The following is a 9,953-nucleotide window of genomic DNA, read 5'->3' as shown; positions in this document are numbered from 1 at the left end:
ATAACTCAGTGGCCATCACTTACTCCTAAGGGGTCAAGCACCACATGTGTAGGCCACACTATAGTGGAGCCCTGCTGACCACCCTAACGTGGCAGCTTCAAATCTAGGAAGCACCATATTCAATCTGGGAAGGTTTTGTAGTCACGTATAAAAACTGAATTTTAATAATCTATACAGACACAGAGATCCCAAACACTTGGGAAAATGACTTCAGAGGAATGACTAGTTTAATGTGTAATGAAAGTTTCAGAGAATGGGCTATGTAGCTACTAGCCATGATAGATCAGAGCATAGGCCATCACCATAGTTCCTTGCTTGGGGGCTTCCAGAAGCATCCAGCTGCTAGAAACCATTTAGAATGTATTGTCCTGGATCTCTTTAATGCAGCAGCAACTCCAGTCTTCCCAGTAGCTCCCATAGTATGGTCTGGGGGGCACACTAATGGGCCAATGGAAGACTGTTCATACGAACATAGGAAGCTGCCTTATACCGAGTCAGACCACAGGTCCATCTCGCTCAGTGTTGTCTACACAGACTGGCAGGGGCTTATCCAAGGTTTCAGGCAGGGGTCTCTCTCAGCCCTATCTTGGAGATGCCAGGGAGGGAACTTGGAACCTTCTGCTCTGCCCAGAGTGGCTCCATCCCCTGAGGGGAATATCTTACAGTGCTCACACTTTGTCTTCCTTTCGTATGCAACCAGGGTGGACCCTGCTTAGCTTAAGGGGACAAGTCATGCTTGCTACCACTAGACCAGCTCTCCTCCCTTGACTGTTAGAATAGCCCAGGGAGAATATCCACCAGGGAGGCTGCTAGTTGCTTCTCTGTGCAGTTCACTGCTGTGGCCCCTTGCCTCCTTTCAATTTACTTAATCGATTAAGTATTTCTGCTAGGTCTTTGAATGATCCAGAGCAGGGATTCCCAAGCTGTGATACTCCAGATGTAGAACTACAACTCCCATTGTTCACCACAATGTAGTTCAGCAACATCTGGACTTCAGAGGATCTGCACCTAGATTAGAACATGATTCATGGTAGACAGAGAAGGTGTGCAGCATTCCCTGTAAGAGGGAATCCCAGATGGTAACTACATCTCCCAGAATCCCTAGCTGCAGTGGGCTTTGGCTGAGGATGCTAGGAGTTGTAGTCAAGAATACCTGGGACTTTCTGTTAGAGGGAACACTGAAGGTGAATCCCTTGAGTGGATTGTCCTTATGCTAGTTGCACAAGACCAACTGCAAACACAGCTACAGCCCTTCTAGTTGCTGGTCTGTTTCCTGTGTGGTCCAAACAAGATACAGACCACAAATGGGGTGGCAGGGTTATTTTATTTATTTTGATTTATATACCATCCTTTCTAAAGTGGCTCAGGGTGGTTTACAGTAAACTCACACACACAACAAAATAAAACATTTAAACCAGATTAAAATTTAACCTTGTATCATTGAATACCAGAGTAAAAAGATGGGTCTTCAGGTTGTCCAAAGGCCTCCAATCCTCTCATGCCCATGGGGAGCATGTTCCACTGTAGCAAAAAGCTTTACTATTTTAGTTCACCAGTACATGATGAAGTGGTTAGCTATGATGTACACCCAGAACAGACTGAGTTCATCATTTCTATCATACCCCTCCCTCTCAGAAATTCAGGAAAACATGCAAAAAGTTCTGTTCTTGCAATAAGCCTGTGAGGTAGATCCATCATGGCTGAACATATGACACCCTGTTCCAGATCCAACAGTCCTAAAAGTCTGAGGCTGTGTCTGCTGTGCGTTAATCCTTATTGTACTTGGGGTTGATGGTGGTGGTGGTGGCACTCTGATATATTGGGTTGTTGACCTGGGGAAGAAAGGGGTTAAAAAGTTAATGGTGAGAGAAGCTCATGGTACATTAGCAACTAGGGTACATTTTATACCAGAGCAGAGCTGTAGAACTTGGGCCCTCCAGCTGCTGTTGGACTACAACCCCCATCACCTCCAGCCATAGTGGCCAGTAGTCAGGGATGGTGGGAGTTGTAGTCCAACATCTGCAGCCCTACCCTAGTGTTTCATCCCCTGGAGCTGAGAGTGTGATTCTACCTTTTTTGCTTTTGAGGACACGAGAGTTGGCTATAACGTAGCTGCACAACACCACGACAACAACAACCGGGAACTAGAATATTCAGGTTAGCTTTGCTAGATACTTCTTCACTCTTACAGAGATAAGGAGGGACATGCTTGCTGTAGCCTGTTGCCAGAACCTAAGGGGTATACTTGTGGGTCAAATGGCCCATAACCCAGAATTTGGCTTTTTAAAAGCCAAATCTGGCAACATCTGGCACTATGTTGGAATCCAACATAGTTCAAATTATGCTACGACTAGCTGAAACACACTTCATGTTTATAATGTGACTCTCTCTATCCATCAGCAGATGGAGCTACTGGTTTGCTTGAAATTAGTTACTGGCAACCAGATGGGAGAGACTGTGTGTCCTATCAAAATTTGGCGTTTTTAAAAAAAATCAAAATCAGACAAGTTAGGTATATATAAAGTAAGTAAGGTGTGCCGTCAAGTTGATTTCAACTCCTGGCACCCACAGAGCCCTGTGATTGTCTTTGGTAGAATACAGGAGGGGTTTACCATTGCCATCTACCACGTAGTATGAGATGATGCCTCAGCATCCTCCTATATTGCTACTGCTCGATATAGTACCAGTGGGGATTCAAACCGGCAACCTTCTGCTTGTTAGTCAAGCATTTCCCTGCTGCACCACTTAAGGTGACATTAGGCATCTGTAGCTTGCACAATTATATTTGCAGTGTTTAGCCTTCCAGTATGTGGAATTCTGGATTGGAACTTGCTATAGAAGTGGCATCATTCTAAACTACTAATCTATTGTTTAGTAGAGACTACTAATCAATTGAGAGTAGAGCTGGTCTTGTGGTAGCAAGCATGACTTGTCCCCTTAGCTAAGCAGGGTCCGCCCTGGTTGCATTTGAATCGGAGACCACATGTGAGCACTGTAAGATATTCCCCTCAGGGGATGGAGCCGCTCTGGGAAGAGCAGAAGGTTCCAAATTCCCTCCCTGGCTTCTCCAAGATAGGGCTGAGAGAGATTCCTGCCTGAAACCTTGGAGCAGCCACTGCCAGTCTATGAAGACAATACTGAGCTAGTTGGACCAATGGTCTGATTCAGTATATGGCAGCTTCCTATGTCCTATTCTAAGGACAGAGCACAGCTTTGTGGCAGTAGACAGCAGCCCAGCTGGGCAGAGCTGAGCAACTTCCTGGACAGCCAATCAGTTAGGATCCTGCCATACAGGGCTCCCACCTACAGAGGTGGCTGGCCAAGCAAGGAGCAAACCAAACGGGAAAGCTTGCTCCACTGACCTCATTCCCCTTGGTACGTTTGCACTCCTCTTCAAACCGCTTGAACTCCTTCCAGTCAGAGATACGTATGTAGCTGTAGTATATTGCAATGAGGAGAAGTCCAGAGCCGAGTACTGAGCCCAGTACTAGCTTGACTATCTGCTTAGTCGTACCTGGCAGAGAGGTGAGCAAAGGTGGTGAGGAGAGGGTCCCTGAGGAGGTAATCTGCTTTCCCTCCCCCCCCACTTCTAGAAGCAAGTCTCCCCTTCCCCAATTACTGTCTTGATCACTGTATTTCCTGCTGCAGTCGTACAACACATTCTTCGCTGCCTGCTACCAGTTAGCGCTCCTGTACCCACCGCCTCCCTGTTGCAGGTTCAAAATGCAACTCTTCGGCAATCCAAAGCAGCACCAGTATGCAAGGGCTCTACAGTGTGAGCCCTTCAAGACATGATCTAAGGGCACACGATGCAGCCACAATGCGGAAGCTGCACTGGCCTGCCCCAGCATCTCCAGGCAGGGCTGGGAAAGCAACTCCCCAACCCTGGAGAGCCACCGCCAGTCAGAGTAGACAATATTAAGCTAGGTGGACTGACGGTCTGACTCAGAACAAGGCAGCTGGCAGTTTTGTATGCAGCGTTTTTCAGAGTATGTACAGATCTCCCTTGTCCGATGGGGGCAAAGGGTATCGAGGATGGAAGACAGCCACTCAACATTCAGTACCATTAACCCCGATTACAGACTTGGGGAAACGCTCAACTTTGCAACTTCCAGACTGCCTGTCCAAGGTGGACACACACTGCCTTGCTGCCCCATCCTTCCTGTGATCTCTCTTCACTCACCCTCTTGGTTCTTCACTGTTAAGATGATACCACCAGCCTCATCCTTCCCAATGAGGTAGATGAGGAGGCGACCATCTTCTGCCTTCATTTGGCACCAGCTTTCGTTCACTGTGGGGGCCAGCAACACGCTCACCGTCTGGTTGCAGGAGGCACTGCAGGTTGCACTCAGCGGTCCTGTGCCAAAGGCCTTGCACTCTGCACAGTCCCTGCCAACATACAGAACAGCCATGGATGTTTTCTCCCTCTGCCATGCCCCTTCTTCCTGTTGGGGACTTCTTCCTTTCCCACATCCCCCAGCAGAGCATCAAAGAGGAAGTATTGGTCACATGATACTAGGGGTTAGTTATATTACCCATACAATATAAATGTTTTGCTTGAGCTCATTTGGAGAGCAGTGTCCATAATAGGTAGAACATGTACAATGGATTGTATTTGTTCATTTTTAAAGTGAACACAAAAGTTAAGAGTTAACTTTACTTTCTAACTTGTAATAAATTTTAATTGGGTCTTGTTTTTAGTTAATTTCTATTAATATTGGTTTTTAAAAATATTTTATCTATTTTACTAATTTTGTGAGCCACCCTGAGCAGTAGTGCACCAAAGGGGTGAAATATAAATATTGTAAATAAATGAAATATTTCTTTTCCTGCTCTCGTTGCTTCTTAACTATAAATGGAATCTCAATGGACAGAAGCAAATTTCACATAAATGATGACGACCCAGCAGCCACAAAGGCCTCCTCACAGCTCTAGTGCAGTCATTAATGCGCCACCAGCAGCTTTGTTGGATGTGCATTAAAGTTAATCGAATAGCACTCAAGTAGATCAAAGTGCAGAGTTCTATTTTCAGCCATCAGCTGGATGGCTCATTTTGGTCAACTCTTGTAAAGACCTTCAATGGACAGCAGCTACAGTGTGGGGAGGCGCCCTCTCAAGTGGTAAGAAAAATATGAGGGAAGGAGATAGGTGGTGATAAAGCATGCTCTCTGCTTGAACAGGCCATTCCCGCAGACATGGAGAAAAGCAACTAGGCTGATAAATCATTGCCCCTACATTCATTACAAATTGTCCATCTGCTTCCCCTTACCCTCCTATATGCTGCCTTTCCTCCCCTCATCAGGCCAGCAATGTTTGTTGTCCCAGATATAGTCATTCATTCATTCAGTCTTATACACACACACATACTATATTCTCACCTGTGCTCCTCGCAGAGTGTCTGGCAGTCAGCACAGCGGCTGCAGTGGCTGTCAAACCAGCCAGCATCACACTGGCATCTGTTACAGACACAGTGCCCGTGACTGCTGCATTCAGCACCCTCCCACATGCAGCCACTGGTATCCAGGCTGCACTCACATGCGCTGCCAGTGTAGTTTGCCTGGCATTCACACATGTTGCATCGGCACCTCCCGTTGCCTATCAGCAGGAAGAGAAGCTCGTCAGCACCACAAGTGTCCTTGTCCATGGAACCATCCCACCAAGTATATGTAGATCATCTTCAGCCCCAACTCTTTTGCCTAGATTTCAGCAGGCATTGCCCATGTATATCCAAGCACATATTTGCAACAGTAAGGACTAGAACCTTGCCTTGTTTTTGAAACAGGTCTTCAATACACTGAAACCTCATTCTGTGCTTTTCCTGAATTGCAGTGTGTGTACATGTGTGTGTGTACACACACACACACACACACACACACGCATGAGTGACCTGCACTCCAACTCCCAAGTTTACACTGTGGCTAGGCTAGACCCCCCCCCCATGATTATTCTCTGGCTGAAATAAACCCCTCGTCCTGTTTGTCTCATCCCATTGATGGTGCAGTGAAGTGCAGCATTGGCCAGACTGCAGAGTTTAGAAGCCTACAAGAGAATCATTAGAAAATACTGCACTGTACCTGCACAGAGCTGCCCATTGTGCCGTTTGCAGCCGGTGTTGTCACATTTGCAGAAGGGCCCACTCGCTGGAGGGTGGCACTGACACTTCCCACACATACACTGCCCCTTGCCACTGCACACAGGGCCTGTGTCATTCACATCTCGGCAGCTGCCCTCTGGGACACCCAGCTTCTCTTGCTGGCATTCACAGAGCTGACCGACATAGCCTGGCTGGCAGCTAGAAGGGCAAAGAGGGTACACAGGCTGAGATCAAACAGCTGGCCACCCCTGAGTTTGCAAAGTCTCCTCCGCATAACCTGCTGTCCACTTCCTCAAGAGACAGGTCACATCAGGCCTGCTGAGCCACTCTTCTTCCCCATTGCTTTGGCACCTGCCTCTGCTTCACCCAACAGGCATAACGGTCACCCCCCACCCTGAAAGGCAACTAAAGCTAACAAAGGCTTAGACCTCAGCACTGGGTCCCCAGATGTTATTGGACTTCAACTCCCATAATCCCCAGCCCCAATGGCCTTTAGTCCAATAACATCTGGGGACCCAATGCTGAGAATCCCTGGCTTAGAGCGCTTTCCCATTGAAGAAAGATGTTTGGGACCTTTTAGGTTTTGTTTTTAAAAAAGTTGACCAATGGAGGAAGGACATGATGGAGGTTGCTAAGAGTAGCCCACATTCCAAGTAGTGGTATGCCAGTGTTAGGGACCTGCTGGGGCTGCTGCATGGCAACTTAAAATGGTGTCCACGCAACTCCCTGGACACCATTTTAAGTCTGCTGTGCCACAACACTGGGGCAGTCACGGTGGATTTCTAAGACTGGGGGAATATCAGCCATTATGAATAGGTTGGAGACTGGATAGAGAGAAAGTGTATTCCCCGGTTGCACTAGAAGGAACAATCAGTTACATTCAATTGGCAATACATTCAGGACAGACAAGAGAAAGAACTTCCTCACATAAATACACTTTTAACAAATGGAATACTTTGTCACAAGATGAGGCGAGCGCTACTGTGCCCATTCTGTTTGTTGAAAGATGTTATAGACCTTTTTAAAATAAAATAATGTTTCTAGAACAGTTTTTAAAATAAAAGAGTAACATCGGGACACAAAGCGGATTAAAAATGAAGCAGGTTTTATTTAGACCTCTTTTTTAAAAAGATCAGACCAATTAATGGAGGGAAAGTCTTAACAGCAGCTCATCTATGACAGCTAAAGGGAAATCCAATAGTCAGGGCCATTCTACCTCTGAATGCTGGTTTCTGGGGGGCAAACACAGGGAAGGGGGATTCCTTTCACAACCTGCTTGTGAGCTTCCTGGAGGGATCTGGTTGGCTGCTGTGAAAGATAGGATAATGGACAAAATGGTCTCTACAACTGATGTGTTCTTATGAGCTGGACACACGCCTCTTGATTCTCATTCCCATTTTACCCATGTTGCTCCATACCAGATGCTGATGACTACAACTCCCAGCATCCTTGGCTGCAGTGGCCTTTGGCTAGAGATTATGGAGTTGTAGTCAACAACACCTGGGAATCCCTGTTACAGAGAACACTGTTCCCTACTCAGATCTCCAGGAAAACCTCCCTGGTTGTCTTCCTCCTGATGGAGACAAGCCTTCCCACCCCCATACCCTTACCTGCAGACACCACAGGTGAGGTTGCCATGGCCGCCAGAACAGTGGTGTGCATTGGATTGAGTGTCTCCACACTGGCACTCACACACTGTTGTCAGCTGTACATGCAGTTCCTCACTCACTCCCGGCACCCGTAGCACCAGCTCCTTTGTACCAAGTAGGCAGGTAGTGGCTTTTATTCTCACTGTGAATTGCACCTATGGGAAAGGTGGGAATGACATAAGCCAGGATTGGCCAGCCTCAGGCTTGTCAGCTGTGCCTGTGGACCACAACTCCCACAATCTCTGACTGTTTATTGGCCATTGTGGATGAGGAGGAGTTGTAATTCAACAGCTATAGAGCCTCATACCAGCCATCTCTGCAGAGATAGAGAGACCCAGCATCGCCATCCATATTACTCAAACCCACACCAAATAGCCAGCCTTCTGCCTCTAGTTTATGCCTCATTTGAAGCCAACAGTCATCGGCTCTCACCGACTGGTTGATCCGTACGCCAATGCATTCTCCACCCCGCGTGTGTCCGAAGGTTTCTGAGTCCCCACAATGCGAATCGTAGGTAATGGACATGTCAGGAGGAAGCTCTGACAAGGAGTGCTCCAAGCTTACGGTGGAGGACAGGTTCTGTGGGGGAAACGGCAAGGAGGAGAGTGCGTACTGGATTTAGAAAGGGCTCCTGTTTCCATGGTGCACCGTCAGTTTGGCTCAGTCATTTATTTTCTGGGTAACCTTGGGCAAACTCTTATTTCTCAGCCTTGAGGGAGAATAATACTGGCCTACTTGTGCCATATGTAGAGGACAGGGACAGAACATTTGGGCCATGCCTGAACTGTCGCTGCTGAACATATGTGGTTACTTATATTCACTTTCCATCCTGTTCGACAGAGGCTCACATTTGTTTCCCAGGTGCTCTCCAATCCAGGCAGTTCGTAAGGCCTGCATAGCTCCAGCATCAGAGTGACATCAGGTACCTTCACACTACGCTTGGAAAAACTCAAGCAGATGACACTGAGCACCCTCATTCGGGCACTGATCACCTGCTTAGCTTCAGCCACATGACAGAATTGTGCATTAGCAGCTCATTGACTGGGCCCACAGGAAGCTCCAGATGAATGAGTGAGCCAAGCCCTAATACACTTTTTCGAAAATGCCCAGGATCAACAACACCTGGGAATCCAGTCTGAGCTAGGGGGAAATTCCTTCCCACTCCCAATCATAGTGATCACTCAGGCCCCGAGTGTACAGCAAACCCTGCCCCAAGTTTCCCCATCAGAAATTTCTTGTTGGGCACAGCTTTTTTTCTGCATTTGGTTTCTAGCTGTCTCTAGCCATGGGGCAGTCTAAAGCAGTGTACTAGCAATGTACACAGTGTACTCAACTGTGTACTAGGAGAAAGACATTTATTCAATAATTAACTGCTGCCATGAGGATGTCAGAGACTTTTGCACCCCGCAACAAGGTCCAATGCCTCCCACACTCCCTGAGTCTCCAAACCACCTGCCAGCTAACCCTGAGCCTGTTTCCCATCCATCAGAATCCAGCCCCTTCCCCATACTCGTTTACTTTGAAGCTCTGGCTGCAGGAGTGGGAAGAGGAAGATCTGGATGTCAAACTGTGTTTCTCAGCACTCCAGATGCCAGGCTCACTGCAGGCATCTGGGAGATGCAGGCATCTGGGAGAGATCTGCCTCCCTTCCTCCCTCTGCAACCAGAGCTGGGTGGGTTAGGAGGAGGGAGGGAGGAGCTGAGCTTAAGAATCCAAACTGGAGAAGAACTTGGGCTCATAATGCTTGCCATAGTGTGCAACAACGCAACCATTATGAATTGCCAAAATTCATATTCTGAGTCACAGAATGACAAAGCTGCACTTGAAAGCAACAAGGCTCTCTTTTTTCACAACCATTCTAGTGAGAGAAGCAAGTTGGACATGCTTGTCATGTTGAAAATCTCAACCACAGTGGTCTGCTTACTAATTGACCCCCCAATCTGGGCCTGACTCTATAAAGCAAGGGTTCCCAAGGCCACGGTGGATGGGGATTATAGTCCAATGACATCTGGGGGACCCAAGGCTAGATCAGTGGGGCTCCTCTTGACCTTTCCTGCCCATCCCAGTAGGGCCTTTCTCCCCCTTTTGCTCCCTGGCTCCTTCTCACATGGTAGGCATCTGTGATGAGCTGCACCACATTGCTGGAATCCTCCTTCAGTACCCCAACGACTGACTTGGGAATGAACTTGCTCAGCTCCTGGAGAGAAGGG

At 47.6% G+C, this 9,953-nt stretch overlaps 1 protein-coding gene across 8 annotated transcripts in view; it reads right to left on the bottom strand.

Annotated features, from left to right (window-relative positions):
• Positions 1-1,305: 1,305 nt before the first annotated feature.
• The window catches only part of ITGB7 (integrin subunit beta 7), a 56,780-nt gene continuing 48,132 nt past the window's right edge, over positions 1,306-9,953 (bottom strand). For 6 of the 8 annotated variants that reach the window (XM_053292860.1, XM_053292861.1, XM_053292854.1 and 3 more), the window contains exons 9-15: positions 9,851-9,940; positions 8,176-8,322; positions 7,705-7,898; positions 6,075-6,292; positions 5,379-5,595; positions 4,184-4,389; positions 3,133-3,514 (exon numbers count right to left, since the gene is read on the bottom strand). In XM_053292860.1, the coding sequence (XP_053148835.1) occupies positions 3,276-3,514; positions 4,184-4,389; positions 5,379-5,595; positions 6,075-6,292; positions 7,705-7,898; positions 8,176-8,322; positions 9,851-9,940 (1,311 nt within the window). In that variant the 3' untranslated portion in view covers positions 3,133-3,275. Of the gene's footprint in view, positions 1,833-3,132; positions 3,515-4,183; positions 4,390-5,378; positions 5,596-6,074; positions 6,293-7,704; positions 7,899-8,175; positions 8,323-9,850; positions 9,941-9,953 lie in introns of those variants that run through there. The other 2 variants (XM_053292855.1, XM_053292862.1) reach the window with 2 other exon arrangements.

The sequence above is a fragment of the Hemicordylus capensis genome, chromosome 2 (genome assembly GCF_027244095.1).
Source record: "Hemicordylus capensis ecotype Gifberg chromosome 2, rHemCap1.1.pri, whole genome shotgun sequence".
Taxonomy (NCBI): domain Eukaryota; kingdom Metazoa; phylum Chordata; class Lepidosauria; order Squamata; family Cordylidae; genus Hemicordylus; species Hemicordylus capensis.
Note: the sequence above shows the minus strand (reverse complement) of the source record. Positions and strands in the feature narration are given on the sequence as shown.